This window comes from Marmota flaviventris, chromosome 6 (assembly GCF_047511675.1).
Source record: "Marmota flaviventris isolate mMarFla1 chromosome 6, mMarFla1.hap1, whole genome shotgun sequence".
NCBI lineage: Eukaryota > Metazoa > Chordata > Mammalia > Rodentia > Sciuridae > Marmota > Marmota flaviventris.
In genome coordinates, this window is record NC_092503.1 from 53,229,780 (window position 1) to 53,249,634 (window position 19,855).

The 19,855-nt window shown below is 42.0% G+C and overlaps 1 protein-coding gene across 1 annotated transcript in view; it reads left to right on the forward strand.

Annotated features, from left to right (window-relative positions):
- Positions 1 to 2,097: 2,097 nt before the first annotated feature.
- Positions 2,098 to 19,855, forward strand: part of Mettl24 (methyltransferase like 24) — a 106,398-nt gene continuing 88,640 nt past the window's right edge. The window contains exon 1 of the mRNA XM_027928011.2: positions 2,098 to 2,488. Coding sequence (XP_027783812.1) covers positions 2,171 to 2,488 — 318 coding nt within the window. The 5' untranslated portion in view covers positions 2,098 to 2,170. The remainder of the gene's footprint in view (positions 2,489 to 19,855) is intronic.

Consider the following 19,855-nt stretch of genomic DNA (forward strand, 5'->3'; position numbering starts at 1 on the left):
TTGAGGAATTTGGAGCCCGACCCCACAGTATGTAGATCGTAGCCAACTTTTTCTTCTATCAGACGCCGTGTCTCTGGTTTGATATCAAGCTCCTTGATCCATTTTGAGTTAACTTTTGTGCATGGCGAGAGAAAGGGATTCAGTTTCATTTTGTTGCATATGGATTTCCAGTTTTCCCAGCACCATTTGTTGAAGATGCTATCCTTCCTCCATTGCATGCTTTTAGCCCCTTTATCAAATATAAGATAGTTGTAGTTTTGTGGATTGGTTTCTGTGTCCTCTATTCTGTACCATTGGTCCACCCGCCTGTTTTGATACCAGTACTTAATGGTTGTTTTCTTGAAATTGTTAGAGACTCCTAATTCCAAAGAAAACTGTGTAAGCTACTTGTAAATCTAAACTTTATTTACTGACTTTAAACTATGCTTTCTTTTTGTTTTTCATGACAACATTTGGGATTTTCTTTAATAATAAGTAATTTTTAAAATTACTATTGAGTATTTTTTGTGGACCAGGTATCATGTAGGTTCTAAGCATATAATAGTTTTGCAATACTTATAATCCTACTATATATGTAGGTTTATTTATCCACAGAGAAACTGAGGCTCAGCGAGGTTAAGTACTTTATCTACAAGCTTCACATTGCTGACTGGCAGGGTCCTGATTCAAATACAATTTCAAGTAACTAGTCACAAGACGTAAGACTGTTTCTTATAGTTTGTGTGCAGAAAATGTACTTGTTTGAATCCATTAAAACACAGCCTGTATGCAACTTTCCTGGGGACTGTATCTTAAAAAAAAAAAAAAAGGGTTAATCATAATGAAAGGTTCAGGAGCCTAAGGATGTGGAGTGGTCAGAGAATGGACTAGTTTGGGTCAAGAAATCATGTCAGATGTAGAGAAAGAGTGTAAGTGCATTGTTCAGTGACAAAGAATAAATTAGGTCTTTCTTAAGCCAGAAAGGAAAGAGAATTTTAGGGAGGAGAGCTCCCTATGGAAAATTCCCAAAATTCAAACGGGGAGGGGGCTAGGACTCAGTACTTGGTCTCTGTTGTCCATGCATAGACTTAAGGGAAAGAGAAGAGAGGTCAGCAGGGGCAACCTCACATAATAGCATGAAAAATGCAAGCATAAAGCCTCAGGGTGGGGGAGGACCTGGCTATGGTTTAAAAAAAAAAACAAACCAAAAATGACCCAAACCTAAACCTAATTCAAACCCACTTCAAACTGAAGGTGGGAAAGAATTCTACCGGCAACTGAAAATGGAACATGCAACACTGGACTGCAGGCTGTGAGCGTTCAGTCTGATTAATTAAGGTCAAGGTGATGATGGCAATACCAGCTGGGGAGTATTTTGCCCAAAGATAAATTTGTCCCTCTGTATCTCTGCAAGACAGCAGGGAGGTGTGTGTTTGGAGCTAAATTAATTTGATTTACATCATGCCATGGTAACTTCTGTTCTCTCTCCCTGCTGTCAGATGTCTTAGCTGGCTTTTCCCTCTCCTTCTTCACCCCCACACATTTCATAACACAGAGAGAAAGCACGGATTGGCTTCAGGCAGAATTTAGAAATGGAATAACTAATTTGATTATTCTGCAATGAGTGCTATTCTCTCTCCTCCTCTTCCCCACCCCCACCCCTATGCCTTTCTCAAGGGAGAGAAGTTGTAAACCCGAGCATAAGTATGATTTGTTTTTATATCTCACTTAGTGGCACAAACTGCTCGACAATCAGAGCTTGTTCCTTGTAGCAAAACCTGGCTGCTCACCTATCCGCCTCCCGTTTGTCTTCCAATAATACCAATACCAGAAAATGAAATTATGGCCAAGGATTCTATTAGAAACGAGCTTTTCCTGGCCTTGTGTCTTTCACCTCGGCCCGGCTCTGGAGATCAGGGCGGAGGTCGCTTCTTGAGGGTCCCCTGGTTAGTCCAAGCCGCTTGCAGCCCGGGGACCGCGCCTCGCCCCTTCCACCGGCCGGTTGCGCCCGGCTGGGCAGGATAAGGTTACGCTGGGGCTTCCCCGGTCGGAAGGGAGGGAGGCGGGTCCGAGCCCGTGCCCCGGCCCGAGGGGGAGTTTCCAGAGTTGGCAGCTCGGGCCTGCGGGGCCATCCCTGCTGGGCCAGGAGCTGCCTGCGGGACCCTGAGTGCAGTCCCGGCCCACCCCCGCCATGGTCCGGGAGAGGCCTCCCGGGAGGAGCTGCGGCGCCCTGCACCGGTGCCTGCTCGGCGCCGCGCTGCTGCTGGGCCTGCGACTCTGCGTCGAGCTGAGACGCGCCGGGTCGGGACCCTCAGTCCACAGCGCCCCGCGAGGCCACATCCCCCGACCACCCGGGCCGCACCTGCCACCAGCGCCCGTCCCGCCACGCGGTGCAAGCAAGAGACAGGTGACCTACGTGCGCAGCGGGCGCAGAGCACCGCCGGGGGGCGGCGGGAGCGGGACGCCGGAGCCAAGCTGCTGCGCCCCTCGCGGGCGGCCCCGCCAGAAGGTCAGTTGCAAACCCAGCAGTCTTGGGCCTTGGACCAGAATCCCCCACCCAGGCCCTGCTAAGGAGTTCTCCGCCCTGGGTATGGCAGCCCGCCCTACGGGGACCTCAGAGTCTTCTCTTCTGTGCTCACTCAGGCGACTTCACTGGTAGCATCCTTCAGTGCCCGATGGAATGAAGCGGAACTGAGTTTGATCCATATTCAATCAGTGTTTGCTGAACATAGAGGATGTGTGCCAGGCCCCTTTCTGGGCTCCAGGCATCCAGCAATGAAGGACGAAGCCCTGTTTACTTTAGTGAGCGAAGGCTTTGAGTGATAGGCAGGAAAGGGAAAGGAAGCAGTCGTGGTTACCATTACGGGCTTGCCTGTTTTCCCCATGGAGGTCTGATAGTGGGTGGGTATCCACAGTGAGTGGCTTGTCTCCCACCTTCATTGCAGCGATGAAGTTCCACCCCCTAGCCAAATTTCCCTGGAATCCCACCCCAGGTATTGATAGGGTGGCCGGACGGTGGTAAGAAGTCAAGCCCCCAGCGCCACTTAATGGCAAATTAATTGGATCTTCGAGGACCTAAGTAATAACTTGGGTTTGTCTTACAACGCTGTACTCTGTTGCTCTTCTTACCTCATTGATCTCTCACCGCACACCTCATTGAGTCGTCCAGTTTTAACCTCTGATTAAGCCTCTGGCCTCCCAGCCTTCTTCATGGAACTCAAGAGTGGAAAGGTTAAGAACTGCAGGTGTCAGCCTGCCTTGTTCTTGGGCACATCACTCCCAATCCCAACACCAATTGTATCCTCTGAAGCAAACTCTCTCCTGCCTGGTGTTTCCTCTGTTCTAAGTATCACAAACCCCACACCTCACTCAAACCATGCTCTCCCATTGGCTCTGCTGCTTTCTCCGGCTGCCCATTTCTATCTACCCTACTTTTCAATACCCTCCACCATTTATTTATTTATTTATTCTTTCTTTCTTTCTTTTCTTCTTTTTTTGTAGCAATTGGCATCTTTAATATTCAAGAAAATTAAGTCTATCATATGCATTAAAAATATAGGAAATTTTATGCAGACATGAAGCTTCCAATTCAGCCTTTGTGGCAACTTTTTGAAGGATAACTTCCTTTTCAGGCCTTGTCCTCTGTCTTCCCCCACCATTGCTGTTCCTTTCCAGGCCATCCATGTTATCTTCCTGGATAAACCCAGTTGTTGTTGTTGTTTTTTCTTCCTCTTTTTTCTATCTCTAAAACAGTACATCTTATGTAAAGTTTTAATTAGCTCTTTCATAAGAGAGCAGCCACTTCTTTCTCATGCTCCCCAGGTACTTTCCATGTCACTGTATTATGCATTCAACACACTTGCCAGGAGCTTGTCAGGTACCCAATTCTGGGGGCACAAGATGAGCTCAAAGTCTAGAAGGGGAGATGGTTAGTAGAGACATCTAGTGCTGTGAACAGTCTGCTAATTCAAATTTAGGCCTGGAAACTAAAGAAGGAAGAGTCAGGAGGGCAAACAGAGGAGGGGACGTTTGAGCCAGGACTTGACATTTCTTAAGAGTTTGGCTTCTTTTGTTCCTCTGTAGGTATCCTCAAATGTTGTATCCTTGATATACTTTACTACTCCCTGTCCCTTTTCTTTCAGATTCACTGTCAACATCTGTTGTTTCTGCTGTCACCTGTCCAAGAATTACTTTTAAGACTTTGTCTCTATTTCAGACAATTGGAGCCTGTCTACAAATGGCAAGGTTTGGAATGCATAAACTCAGAGTCATAAGGGGGCAAGTTCACATACATTCCCTTTAGTGGGATGCCCCAGAGATCCAGGCTGGAGACAGGAGTGGCTTAGGCAGGTCCATAGATGTGGAGGTGGTGAGCAGTGATGTGACACTGGATACATGTAGAAGATACATGGAGGAGCAGTTAGCTTCTGTTTGTTTTGCTTTGGTCGATGGACAGAAAGGAGAAGCTTGGTTTCAGGAATGTTAGGTTTGGGATATCCTTTAGACATTCAAGTGAACAATATCAAATAGGCAGTTGGACATATGAATCTGGGATTGAAGGAAAGGTCCAGGCTGAAGTAGTAATTTGGGGGTCATTCAGGTTCAGGTGGCACTCAAACCATGAGACTGAATGAGATCAACTAGGGAGGGAATGTGGCTAATAAGGACAAAAGACCCAAGTCTGAACCCTGGGACTCAATTTTATTAAAAATTAGATTAGAAAGAAAATAAAAAGGAAATATTTAGCATAGTGCCTAATGTGTCCAAGCACTCAATAATGGTAGCATTAATTTTCACAAATCTGACTCAGCTCTATAGCCTCAGCCATTCTTCAAATGTAATTTGTTAAAACCTATTTCTGTTCCGACTCATGCTGACTCCTTTTCCTGCAAGGTCCCCATCCTCCTTTCTTCCATCCTCCTGCCCTTTCCATCCTTGAATGCTCAGGTCAAGGTTTATGGCCTGGAAACCTTCCCATACCAATCCTATTTCCATGCTGATCTTGCCCCAGTTTGGGATGACAACAGCTATACCTTCTGTGAGCTGTGAGTTGTTTTGTGCATGTTGAGACCTGATAATTCATTTCAAATGGAATGTTTTGTCTCCAAGTTGTTCTCAATGGGAAGGATCGCATTTCCCATAGTGACCTCTAGCAAGGACTCCAGAGATTGAAGCGTAAAAATATAATCATCTTACTATTAGCTGATCATAGGTATGTCTTTGGTTATATTTGTTATATATTATATAAGAAAGAAGCAAATGGACTTAGTATTATTGTAAAAATATTAGGTTCTTAGCCACTTAAGGAAAAAGTTTCCCTGGATTTCCTTCTCTCTAAACATTTACTTACTTTCAGATATACATCTAACTTCCCCAAGTTCCTAGAGAGCTAGGATCTTGAATTTGTTTCATTTTCCCATTATATCACAGTTGAATTAAAATATTCCTCAAAACTGGAAAAACCAGTTACTAATCTGTCTTCCCACTTCTGAGAACCACACTTAATATTCTATCTCTCTGGGGACAAATCTTGTTCCTTTTGAGCCTCACATCAAGACATGGTGTAATATAAGCTGAATGCACCATTAAATAATTGAAATAACATTTGGCAGTTATTTTTTAGGCTCTTGGGATTTTATTTTATTTAAATTTTGCTTGTTGGGAATACTGATCAACAATGTTATGAAGTTCTTGATTACTTTGCCCCAGGCACCTACCAGACTGGTAAAGGAGAGCAAGTTCCATTCTATTTTGAGGACAGCTTTTTGGGTGGATGAAAACCTGCATGAAATAATTGGGTTGCCAGCGTTTCTTGTCACCATGCTTCCTTCGCAGGTGTGAGAGGCACAAAAATTCAGCAATTATATTGCCACTTTAATCATAGCTTATGCTACTCTTAAATAAAACATTCTGTTATAAAAAAGAAAAGTGTAGTCCTCATAAAATTCCTTCCCTCTTCTTGCATCCCCCTTTTTTCATCAAGCTGCATAGAAACTACCTGTTATTAAGTCCTCTTGTACACCAGGAGTTACAATCTTAGAACTTTATGAAATGAGGACAAATGAGAAATGATGGATAAATAAATTCTGCCCTTTTTGATTGTGACTACCCTGGAAGCTATATATTCTTGTATGTTACAGATTTCTTTAAGCATTCCATCAGAGCTCTTAATCTCTGAATTTTGTATACTGAATATTCATAAAAATATCACTATGATTATTTTTCTTTCCCTTCTCTCTCTTTTCCATCTGTGTATTATTATTATTATTATTATTATTATTAAACACATTTACTATAGTTCCCATAGGTGAAGTTCTTGGGGGGAGTGAATTTATAGAGGACTCAATATGGTCTCTGTGATTTATGCTTCTTCATGTAGCTCTTGGGTGTATGCTGTATCTCTTAGAGCCTGGAACTCCATCTAAAAGACAACAGCTTTTAAAATAGAGGGTTCATCATATGCACAGGAGAGACACTTGCTCAGGGGCCAAGCTTCCTAAAGAAATGTCTTCTCTCTTATCAGAGACACGTAATTTGACATTTAATATGTTGGCTAGGAGAGTGACTTCTGAGTCACTGAGCTGCAAAATCCAGCAATGTGCTGGCTTGGTTTGTGAGTTATAGCTCCTTTGGAACAATGTGTCAGGGTGGGGGTGTGTGGTGGGGGGAGAGCTGTTTCCTCTTCTTCTGAAAACCCATATGGCAAAATTTGGTCTTTCTCATTTCTTGTCATCCTCCTCTTAGTTTTCTAATTCTGATTGTCAGCAAGAAGAATGAGGAAAAGTGATATAGCATGCCCCCCTGATATATCCAACTGCATCGAGAGTCCTTGTTCTTTAAAAAATACTTGGAGGTAAGTTTGAATTTCTTGTGAAATATGGCTCAGCAGTAGTTTAGAGCCCCTCAGGTTTGCACATGTACCTACACTTCTGTTCTTCAGGAAGTAGCATGAATCAGTCCTCTCACACTGTCCTCAGGAGGCAAAGTATTTTCATTTTAAACAAAGTCATTGAGGGTAATTGAATGAGCTCCAGCAATATGTGGGTGTGAAATAGCAGTTGCTTAGTTTCATAAAGAAAAGCAGGTTTTTATTACAACTTTGATGTGCCTGCAACAGGGAATAGGGCTCTGCACTCTTTCCATACCCTGCAGTTAGTTCTCAGAGGGCACTCTGTGGGTAAAGGAACTGCTAATGGAGGCTGTATTGTTTTTCAACAACCGCTGGTTGAGATTTTAGGTTTTTGTGTGTAATTTGTCCAGTCCATTTTCTCTAAGGGAAAGAATGCCTTGTCAGTACTCTCAAATAGAATTAGATTTCCTATTTAGTCTGTGAAGAGAATCAGGGCCTCAGAGTTAAACTGGACACTGTCAAGGCTGGTAGGCGTTTGAGATTTTCCATCTGTGCAATGATACCTTTGGAGTTCTTGTGTTTATAAGGAGTTTGGCTCTCTGTTCTATGATTCATAGAAAGTAACAGGTGCCTGTTTAATTTGCTATGAGACATACATACACAGAGGAGGAGTCTACAAAGGGTTGATAAGCTTCTTTGAAAAGCAGCAGTAGGGTCCTCTGAATATCTCATATTGGTCCCCATTAATGGCCTGTGGAGTCTCTGCTAAAAGAGGGTGAGAAGATTTGCTATTCAAGAAGCATTTTTATCCTGCCAAATACCTGAAAAGAAACTGAGTTTTAGGAGCCTTATGATTCGGGGCCATATATAATTTAAATAAATAGCAAGCTGGGCTGCTAGTTGATGGTGTAGGAGGTAAACTTAGACTATGATTTTGGTCCTAGCCACATAGCATTTTATGTTTTTTGAAAGTAAATATCCCTTTTTTTTTTTTTTTTTTTGGTACTGAGGATAAAACCCAGGGCTTTATGCCTTCCAGGTAGGTGCTTTACCACTAAGCTACAGCCCCAACCCTGTCTTGAATATCTTTAGGTGAAGCATCTAGTGGGATCCAGCTTATCATTTTTTCCATTTATATTACCTGTCTGATCTCTGAAGGCATTTAAAGTTACAACCATAAGCCAGATGTTCTCAAATTAACAGTTGTTCTTCCTAAAAAGTGACAAGCAAGATTAATGCTGCTCAGTGGCAACTCTTCACATAACAGGTAAAGAGAAGCTCAAGGTCCATTTGAACTCTTCCTATTAAGAAAGACAGTCACATTAAGACTGGAGCTGCGGCTCAGTGGTGGAGCACTTGCCTAGCATGTGTGAAGCACTGGGTTCGATTCTCGGCACTGCATATAAATAAATAAATAAAATAAAGGTCCATGAGCATCTAAATAATACATACATATAAAAAATTTAAAAAGACTGGCGCTGGACATTGGGGAGGGTTAGTTTGAAGGGAATATACAAATATTATTAATATTAATGTTAATATAATATTAATATGAATTAATATTAATACAATATTAATGTAACATTCTTTTGATTGTGGAGGAATAGGGCTAGTCTGGAAATCCTGGCTTTCTGAGTTCTTTCTCCTTCTCCCTCCAATGCCACCAGAGTGACTAACCTGACTCCACTCCAGGGCCTTGGGTTGACTGGTTCTGGCCACTTTCCCCAAACATGGTACAACCGTACCCCTCCCTGTGTTGGGCACCCATTTTTAGAGACAGGGAAACGTCATCTAATTTACCCCAAAAAGTCAAGGCCTTGGCATTCCCTAACTATTGAATATTATTTTTTGCACAGTATTTTATTCTCTTATTTCAACTAGCCCATTTTGGAAATCTTGGACCTGAGCACCTAAAATAGATTACAGGGTTTGGGTTTTTGTTTTTATGTTTTAATAATCCCAGACCCTAGCATATGTGTGAGTTTGTATATATATATGTACCTATTTATCTTTATTTCTTAATTACTTCTGTCGAGATGTTTTCTTATAGATAACCTTATTTCCAAGTAGAATTTGGCAATAAGTTGGTACCTTGAATATATATGATTGTACATGATTTTTTATTCAGTGGTATATGCCTACAAGATCTATGTATATGTAATTCTGCCCCCTTGCTTTTTTAAAAAGTAAAAAGTTATATGTGAAGATTTTTAGTAGAGAAAGTAAATATCAGTAATTCAGTCTATGATCCCAATTAGAGTTCTCAAACCTAAGTTATAGTCTTACATTCTTTGATTTTCTTTTTCTGTCAATGCAGAGTTACTTTTAAGAAAAAAAAATCATTCAAATAATTCTTCAGGCATCTGCTTATTTACAATCCCTTTTCCAACTGACTAGTTTGGGATTCCAAAGTGTATGTTACTTCTATACCAGTTAGGACTCTCCAGGTTGTAAGTGACAGACCCAACTAGATATAGTAAAGCCAGAGACTGATTTTCAGGTACTAGATGAAAAAGGAGACCTGCAGAAACCAGGTCTCTGGGAACCCAATTATGAACTAAAACTAGCCCTGAAGAACATAGTTATATAATACCATAGGTTTACTGGGTACTTACAAAGTGGGTACTTTTCTTGGCCACATCTTCCCTTCCTTTATTTGAGGAATTCTCTACCTTTTCAAGAAAAGAGCCAATCCTTCCCCGCCATTTTCCCTTGCACTTAAAGTGCATTCATGACTGGGTATGGTTGTACATGTTTGTAATCCCAATGACTTGGGAGTCTGAGGCAGGAGGATCACAAGTTCAAAGCCAGCCCCAGCAACTTAATGAGGCCCTAAATAACCTAATAAGACCCTGTCTCAAAAAAAAATTAAATAACAGGCTGGGGTTCAATTTCTGGTAAAGAAAGAAAGGAAGGAGGAAAAGAAGGAAGGAAGGATGGACGGACAGACATGCATGGGACCTAGGCACATCACTATTCAATATACCTGCATGAGAGTTTGGATTGCACCTCACAGATGAAAGAAGTAGATGGTATGAGGACCACAGAATGGCTCAGTGGCTGGAGTTCTAGCAATGGTGAAGTGAGCTATGCGTGGCATCTGCCCAACAATGAGGCAGTATAGTCTACAGCTACGTGTCAGGAGGTGGTGTTCCTGCCCTGTAGATTCTGCAAGTTAATAAATCTTTAATCAATTCCTTTTCTGCTTAACTAGCCAGAGTGGTTTCTATTGTTTACAACTAAGAACCTTGACAGACCAATAAATTAGAACTGGCAGTTCGGAAGGTTACAACTGTAACTTTCCTTTTTCAATTTCCAATTGTAAATAGGTCTATTTAATTCAGATTTTGGAACATGATGGCTGGGGCCATGTGAACTGTGGGCTGAGGAGCCTTTCCCTGACAAGATAATAACATTTAGCTTCAGATACTAAATTACACGGATCTGCTAACTTATCTCTAGAGTCACCAAGCCCTTTTCATGATACCATTTGCCTGAGGTATCAGGCAGGAAAAGGCCAATTTATGCTGCAGTCATAAACAAAGCTCATACTGACATAGATTGATTTCTTGCTGGTGCTCTGTATTCACTGATTCATTGAAGGTTGGCTAGGGGACAGGTGCCTATCATTGTGCTATCATTGGCCTCTCTCCAGGCCCCAAGCTGGCAGCACAGCCACCATCTGGAACATTTCTCATCACCTTGGCAGAAGAGGGAGTGCTCTGGAGGGTCTTACATGGTAGTGTTAAAAGCCCTGGCCTGGAAGTGATGCATGTCACACCTGTTCTAGATCCAATGGCCAGAGTCTGTTTCTCTCCCATCAAAGCCAGAGGTCCCACCCTGCTGTGTGCCTGAAGTCAGAGTTGGAAATATTTGGTGACAAGCACCTAGGGCTATCATAGTATGGTGACCTTTCAATCATCCGTATGTAAATGGACATTGTGTAGGTCATGTTTCACATTTGTGTTTTGATGCCTCACTGAATCTGCACACTTGACAGTATTGGATAAAGCCTGGTTGGCTCTTTTCAGGGGGCTGAGATCTAAAATGAAGCAGACGTTTGAATTTAGCTGCACACTAAAATAAAAACCAGTCTTGATTTACATCTTATAAACAGTGCTGGGGCACATCTTGGAGTTTGTTAAACACAATGATTCTTGTTGACATTGTTTATCTTAGGTTCTTTGCACAGGGCAGTAATGGAAGGATGGTCTGCCAGTCTTTTTTTTTTTTAAATCCCCCTGGGGGTGGGGAGAAGCAGCAAGTTATTTGAATAAATAAAGCCATGAGTGTAAATGAGCCCAAGGCCTCTGATGAGAGAGTCAAACTCTGTGTCTAAATCCATCTTCATGGCGATCACCGCCTCATTTTTATTCGAAGCTTGTTGAAAGACTTCCAAATGTATTTTCAGAATCTAACCAGAAATCAGAGGCAATACTCGTGTTGAATAGCATTTACTCTTATGCACAATATGACAGCAAGCAATTTTAGTTTATATTTCATCTACTTTGAGTGGAGCACAACAAATCACTTAAAAATCCTAATTAGCAAAATACAGGCTCGTTGAGCTCAGCTGATGAGGCTGTGGAAAGCAGCTTCTTTTGTCAGCAGTTTTGGGGGTAGAATATGGGAGAAGCCAGTGAAGGTAATACCCGGGATCTTTGGACTCGTCTTTATGTGGAGTTACAAATGGCATGAAAATACTTGAGCATGTTGCAGCTTCACCTGTAAGATGAGCTCATGTCTGTTGTTTTGTTAGTTTGCATTGCTAGGGATGGACCCTGGGGCCTGGCACATGCTAGGCAAGCTCTCGGCCGCTGAGCCTCTCCTCCAGTCCTCTTTTTACACTGGAGGTCGCAAGTTTAGATGCTGCTCCTCTGCTCTCTGAATGTGGACACGTGGCATGCCTCCCTCCTCTGAACCTGAGTTCCTTCCTCTGTAAAAAATGAGTCGTAATAACTCACAGGATTGTTGTGAAGATGAAATGAGAGCATAGAGGTGAAAGCACTGAGAGTGTTCTGGAGCACAGAAACAGTCCAGCAAATGAGGGTCATCTATGTTCAACCTGGTGTGTCACCACCTGTGACACTGGTTTATGAGGATCTGGAAGTTATAGGCACATGGGCCTGTGGTATATAAAGCCCAGTATTCTGAGATTGAATCCAGGGGTGCTTAAGCACTGAGCCACATCCTCAGCCTTTTTTGTATCTTAGAGACAGGGTCTAGACAAGTAGCTGAGGGCCTCATTAAGTTGCTGAGACTGGTTTGAAACTCTTAATCCTCCTGCCTCAGCCTCCCAAGCTGCTGGGATTTTTAATATTAAAATATTAACTATTTTAATATTTTATTCTTCTTGAAATTTAAAATATATGTAATATACTCAAGAATCAGAGGAGCTGGTATATACATATGTGTGTATAATATATACGTATATATATATATTTTATAATATAAATATATATATATTTTAATCTGAAATAAAGGCTAGAAGTAACTAGGACATTTTTGTTAGTGTGTGTATTATACATTTGTTCCCCATATCACTCACTTGTGAAGTTGTAAGTCTTACCTATTTGCATCAGTTTGATTTCTTTTTTCCTTAAAACTAATTACAAGTATCTTTTACAAAATGCTGTTAAATAATTTTGGTTTGAATAAGGATTGACTGCATAAATGTGATTCCAAGCTCTTGAGAGAGAGTTTTCCCTCAAAAGACTGTTTGCAAATCTCCCGTAACTACCACTGTTGTGGGTCACCTACTACCACTCCATTACTTCTTTATTTTTATTTAGTTATTTATTTTTAATTTTTTATTGTTGGTTGTTCAAAACATTACAAATTTCTTGATATATCATATTTCACACTTTGATTCAAGTGGGTTATGAACTCCCATTTTTACCCCATATACAAATTGCAGAATCACATCAGTTACACATCCATTGATTTACATATTGCCATACTAGTGTCTGTTGTGTTCTGCTGCCTTTCCTATCCTCTACTATTCCCCCTCCCCTCCCCTCCCCTCCCCTCTTCTCTCTCTACCCCCTCTACTGTCATTCATTTCTCCCCCTTGTATTATTTTTCCCTTTCCCCTCACTTCCTCTTGTATGTACTTTTGTATAACCCTGAGGGTCTCCTTCCATTTCCATGCAATTTCCCTTCTCTCTCCCTTTCCCTCCCACCTCTCATCCCTGTTTAATGTTAATCTTCTTCTCCTGCTCTTCGTCCCTACTCTGTTCTTAGTTACTCTCCTTATATCAAAGAAGACATTTGGCATTTGTTTTTTAGGGATTGGCTAGCTTCACTTAGCATAATCTGCTCTAATGCCGTCCATTTCCCTGCAAATTCTATGATTTTGTCATTTTTTAATGCAGAGTAATACTCCATTGTGTATAAATGCCACATTTTTTTTTATCCATTCGTCTATTGAAGGGCATCTAGGTTGGTTCCACAGTCTTGCTATTGTGAATTGTGCTGCTATGAACATCGATGTAGCAGTGTCCCTGTAGTATGCTCTTTTTAGGTCTTTAGGGAATAGACTGAGAAGGGGAATAGCTGGGTCAAATGGTGGTTCCATTCCCAGCTTTCCAAGAAATCTCCATACTGCTTTCCAAATTGGCCGCACCAATTTGCAGTCCCACCAGCAATGTACAAGTGTACCCTTTTCCCCACATCCTCGCCAGCACTTGTTGTTGTTTGACTTCCTAATGGCTGCCAATCTTATTGGAGTGAGATGGTATCTTAGGGTGGTTTTGATTTGCATTTCTCTGACTGCTAGAGATGGTGAGCATTTTTTCATGTACTTGTTGATTGATTGTATGTCCTCCTCTGAGAAGTGTCTGTTTAGGTCCTTGGCCCATTTGTTGATTGGGTTATTTGTTTTCTTATTGTTTAATTTTTTGAGTTCTTTGTATACTCTGGATATTAGGGCTCTATCTGAAGTGTGAGGAGTAAAGATTTGTTCCCAGGATGTAGGCTCCCTATTTACCTCTCTTATTGTTTCTTTTGCTGAGAAAAAACTTTTTAGTTTAAGTAAGTCCCATTTGTTGATTCTAGTTATTAACACTTGTGCTATGGGTGTCCTATTGAGGAATTTGGAGCCCGACCCCACCGTATGTAGATCGTAGCCAACTTTTTCTTCTATCAGACGGCGTGTCTCTGATTTGATATCAAGCTCCTTGATCCATTTTGAATTCACTTTTGTGCATGGCGAGAGAAAGGGATTCAGTTTCATTTTGTTGCATATGGATTTCTAGTTTTCCCAGCACCATTTGTTGAAGACGCTATCCTTCCTCCATTGCATGCTTTTAGCCCCTTTATCAAATATAAGATAGTTGTAGTTTTGTGGATTGGTTTCTGTGTCCTCTATTCTGTACCATTGGTCCACCAGCCTGTTTTGGTACCAGTACCATGCTGTTTTTGTTACTATTGCTCTGTAGTATAGTTTGAAGTCTGGTATCGCTATACCGCCTGATTCACACTTCCTGCTTAGCATTGTTTTTGCTATTCTGGGTCTTTTATTTTTCCATATGAATTTCATGATTGCTTTCTTTATTTCTACAAGAAATGCTGTTGGTATTTTGATTGGCATTGCATTAAACCTATAGAGAACTTTTGGTAATATCGCCATTTTGATAATGTTAGTTCTGCCTATCCATGAACAGGGTATATTTTTCCATCTTCTAAGATCTTCTTCTATTTCTCTCTTTAGGGTTCTGTAGTTTTCATTGTATAAGTCTTTCACCTCTTTTGTTAGGTTGATTCCCAAGTATTTTATTTTTTTTGAAGATATTGTGAATGGAGTGGTTGTCCTCATTTCCATTTCAGAGGATTTGTAGCTGATATACAGGAATGCCTTTGATTTATGCATGTTGATTTTATATCCTGCCACTTTGCTGAATTCATTTATTAGCTCTAATAGTTTTTTTGTAGACCCTTTTGGGTCTGCTAGGTATAGAATCATGTCACCTGCAAATAGTGATAATTTAAGTTCTTCTTTTCCTATTTTTATGCCTTTAATTTCTTTCATCTGTCTAATTGCTCTGGCCAGTGTTTTGAGAACTGTTGAACAGAAGTGGAGAGAGAGGGCATCCCTGTCTTGTTCCAGATTTTAGAGGGAATGCCTTCAATTTTTCTCCATTCAGAATGATGCTAGCCTGAGGCTTAGCATAGATTGCTTTTACAATATTGAGGTATGTTCCTGTTATCCCTAGTTTTTCTAGAGTTTTGAACATAAAGGGATGCTGTACTTTGTCGAATGCTTTTTCCGCATCTATCGAAATGATCATTTGGTTCTTATTTTTAAGTCTATTGATGTGGTGAATAACATTTATTGATTTCCGTATACTGAACCAGCCTTGCATCCCAGGGATGAATCCTACTTGATCATGGTGCACAATTTTTTTGATGTGCCTTTGTATCCGAGTGGCCAGAATTTTATTGAGGATTTTTCCATCTAGGTTCATTAGAGATATTGGTCTGTAGTTTTCTTTCTTTGAAGTGTCTTTGTCTGGTTTAGGTATCAGGGTGATGTTGGCCTCGTACAATGAATTTGGAAGTTCTCCCTCTTTTTCTATTTCCTGAAGTAGCTTGAAAAGTATTGGTATTAGTTCCTCTTTAAAGGTTTTGTAAAACTCTGCTGTATACCCATCCGGTCCTGGGCTTTTCTTAGTTGGTAGTCTTTTGATGGTTTCTTCTATTTCCTCAATTGATATTGGTCTGTTTAGGTTGTCTATATCCTCCTGACTCAATCTGGGCAGATCATATGACTTAAGAAATTTATCGATGCCTTCACTATCTTCTAATTTATTGGAGTATAAGGATTCAAAATAATTTTTGATTATCTTCTGTATTTCTGAAGTGTCTGTTGTGATATTGCCTTTTTCATCCCGTATGCTAGTAATTTGAGTTCTCTCTCTTCTTCTCTTCGCTAGCATGGCTAAGGGTCTGTCGATTTTGTTTATTTTTTCAAAGAACCAACTTTTAGTTTTGTCAATTTTTTCAATTGTTTCTTTTGTTTCGATTTCATTAATTTCAGCTCTGATTTTAATTATTTCTTGCCTTCTGCTTCTTTTGCTGTTGTTTTGCTCTTCTTTTTCAAGGATTTTGAGATGAAGTATGAGATCATTTATTTGTTGGTTTTTTCTTTTTTTAAGGAATGAACTCCAAGCAATGAATTTTCCTCTTAGAAGTGCTTTCAATGTGTCCCATAGATTCCGATATGTTATGTCTGTGTTTTCTTTTATCTCTAAGAATTTTTTAATTTCCTCCTTGATGTCTTCTATAACTCATTGATCATTCAGTAACCTATTGTTCATTCTCCAAGTGATGTATTCTTTTTCCTTCCTTCTTTTATCGTTGATTTTCAGTTTCATTCCATTATGATCAGATAAGATGCATGGTATTATCTCTACTCCTTTATATTGTCTAAGAGTTGCCCTGTGACATAATATATGATCTATTTTTGAGAAGGATCCATGTGATGCTGAGAAAAAAGTGTAACTGCTTGATGTTGGGTGGTATATTCTATATATGTCAATTAAGTCTAGGTTATTAATTATGTTATTGAGTTCTATAGTTTCCTTATTCAACTTTTGTTTGGAAGATCTGTCCAGTGGCGAGAGAGGTGTGTTGAAGTCTCCCATGATTATTGTATGGTGGTCTATTAGACTCTTGAACTTGAGAAGAGTTTGTTTGATGAACATAGCTGCACCATTGTTTGGGGCATATATATTTATGATTGTTATGTCTTGTTGGTGTATGGTTCCCTTAAGCAGTATGTAGTGTCCCTCTTTATCCCTTTTGATTAACTTTGGCTTGAAATCTATTTTATTTGATATGAGTATGGACACTCCTGCTTGTTTCTGAAGTCCATATGAGTGATATGATTTTTCCCAACCTTTCACCTTCAGCCTATGTATGTTTTTCCTATCAAATGCGTCTCCTGTAGGCAGCATATTGTTGTGTCTTGTTTTGTGATCCATTCTACTAGCCTGTGTCTCTTAATTGGTGAGTTTAAGCCATTAACATTTAGGGTTATTATTGAGATATGGGTTGTTCTTCCAGCCATATTTGTTTATTTCTGTTACTAAACATGGTTTGTTTTCCTCTTTGATTATTTTCCCCCTCTTTACTGTCCTACCTCCCACTGTTGGTTTTCATTGTTATTTTCCATTTCCTCTTCCTGTAATGTTTTGCCGAGGATGTTTTGAAGAGATGGTTTTCTAGCTGCAAATTCTTTTAACTTTTGTTTATCGTGGAAGGTTTTAATTTCATCTTCCATCCTGAAGCTTAATTTCGCTGGATACACAATTCTTGGTTGGAACCCATTTTCTTTCAGTGTTTGAAATATGTTATTCCAGGATCTTCTAGCTTTCAGAGTGTGTGTCGAAAGATCAGCTGTTATCCTGATTGGCTTACCCCTAAATGTGATCTGCTTCCTTTCTCTTGTAGCTTTTAAAATTCTCTCCTTATTCTGTATGTTGGGCATCTTCATTATAATGTGTCTAGGTGTGGATCTCTTATGATTTTGCACATTCGGCGTCCTGTAGGCTTCTAGGATTTGGGCTTCTGTCTCATTCTTCAAGTCTGGGAAGTTTTCTCGTATTATTTCATTGAATAGACTGCTCATTCCTTTGGTTTGGAGTTCTGTACCTTCCTGTATCCCAATGACTCTTAAGTTTGGTCTCTTAATGTTATCCCATATTTCTTGGATGTTCTGCTTATGGTTTCTTAACAGTCTTGCTGAGCTGTCTATGTTCTTTTCCAGTTGAAATACTTTGTCTTCATTGTCTGATGTTCTATCTTCTAAGTGTTCTACTCTGCTGGTAGTATTCTCCATTGAGTTTTTAAGTTGGTTTATTGCTTCTTGCATTTCTAGGATTTCTGTTTGTTTGTTTTTTATAACCTCTATCTCCCTGTATAGTTGATCCTTTGCTTCCTGGATTTGTTTGTGTAATTCATTGTCGAAGTGATTTTTCATTGTCTGATTTTGCTGTCTAATGTCTTCCTTGATACTCCAGATCATCTGAAGCATGTATATCCTGAATTCTTTATCTGACATTCCATCTGCTGCAGCTGTTACCTCTTCTAAAGTTGAGTTGACGTGCATTGCTTGTGGTCCTTTCTTTCCTTGTCTTTTCATACTGCTTGCGTTTCTTTCTGCTTGGTGAAACTGTTGTGTTTTTGAAATGTTTTTTTTTCCCCTATATATTTATATTGCTCTTGTATAGTTGAAAAGTCTCCCTTGCAGGGTCGGGCGGCGGTCTGCCTACCTTGCAGGCGCGGGCGGTGGCTCTGCTCTGCCCCTCCTCCAATTGGTGTGAGGTGTCTACCACGCCCGCGGACCCCTGGGCCTGTTCTGCCAGTCAGTCGCAGGTCTGCCTACCTTGCAGGCGCGGGCGGCGGCTCTGCTCTGCCCCTACTCCAAATGGGGTGACGTGTCTGTCGCATCGGCAGGCCACTGGGCCTGTCCCACTGGTCGGTCGCAGGTCTGCCCACCTTTCGGGCACGGGTGGCAGCTCTGCTCTGCCCCTACTCCAATTGGGGTGTCGTGACTACCACGCCGGCAGGTCGCTGGGCCTGTTCCTGGCACGGGCGGCGACTCTGCTCTGCCCCTACTCCAATTGGGGTGACGTGTGTACCACGCCGGCAGGCTGCTGGGCCTGATCCGCCGGTCTGTCGCAGGTCTGCTTACCTTGCAGGCGCGGGCGGCGGCTCTGCCCTGCCCCTCCTACCATGCCCGTGTACCACTGGGTCGCAGGTCTGCCCACCTTGCGGGCGCGGGTGGCGGCTCCGCTCCACCCCCTCTCCAATTGGGGTCACGCAACCACCACGCCGGCAAGCCGCTGGGCCTGCTCCGGGCGCGGGCGGCGGCCCGGCTCCTCCCCTCTGGCTCGACGACAAAGCGAGAGAGACTCGGGTGTCTGTGACTCACCCTCCCTACCAGGAGACCAACTGTTTCTGTCGCCGCTGGTATTGATGAAGTTCTCTCCTCCGCCGCTTTCTGATGACATCAGATCTCTGCCATGTTGGTATCCTATGCGAATGGCAGCATTTCGTTCCCTTTGCCGGGTAACCAAAGCAACGGGTGAGTCCTGACCGGCCCTCACAGTCCTGTTGCCACTGCCCACAAAGGCTCGGTTGGTATTTACCTCCACAGTACTCAGCAGGACCCGGACTGAGAAGCAGTTTCCGCGGGCTCCTTAGCCCTGGGCCAGAGCAGTTCCGGGAGCCGGAACTCGGCCGCTCCGTGATCAGTGTATGCTCTGATAAGAGCAGGCTCCAAGAAGCAGTTTCCGCGGGTTATTTAGCACTGAGCCTGAGTAATCTGTCTGCAAACCGCAGGCGAATGGCAGCCTGAAATTACCTGTTCTATGGCTGAATGAGCTGCGGTCAGTCGAAAACAGGGATGGTGACGTCAGCTCTCCAAGATGGTGGCCACTGGCCTCCTCTGTGGTCTGACCGGTGTGGAGAACCGAATTGGACCGCTTCCTTCCCCCGTCTCGAACCCAGAATTCAGCACTGAGTACGGTGCTTGCCCGGCTGGCAGAAACTGCAGCGCTGTATCCCTGTGTCGCTATCTCCTCGTTTCCCAGCGCGCGCTGCAGACTCCAGCCGCGGGGCGATTTGCTGAATAAGCAGTGTTACCCTCCGTGCGACAAATCTCTCGCGTTTGAGTCCCCGTAGCCGATCCTCGTGCGATGGAAATCCTTCCTCCAGGTTCCGGAGCACCCCACTATTGCTGGAAATTCCTAACAAGATAGCCTTTAGCCGTCCTGACTCGTCATACTCCCACACAGTGACGCGGCACACGGGGGCAATGCACTCCCCTTGCCGCCATCTTCCTCTCCCGGGAAGTATTTTTCACCTCCATTACTTCTTTAATTCACAGGAGGCCAGTTGGAGTAATCATGTATTAAGGAGCTAATTAATAAATGATCCTGTCTTCCATGTTTTAGTTAAATTTAAGTGAATATTATTGTAGTTGGTATTTTATATGCATTTTAAAGGAAAATTCATTTTAAT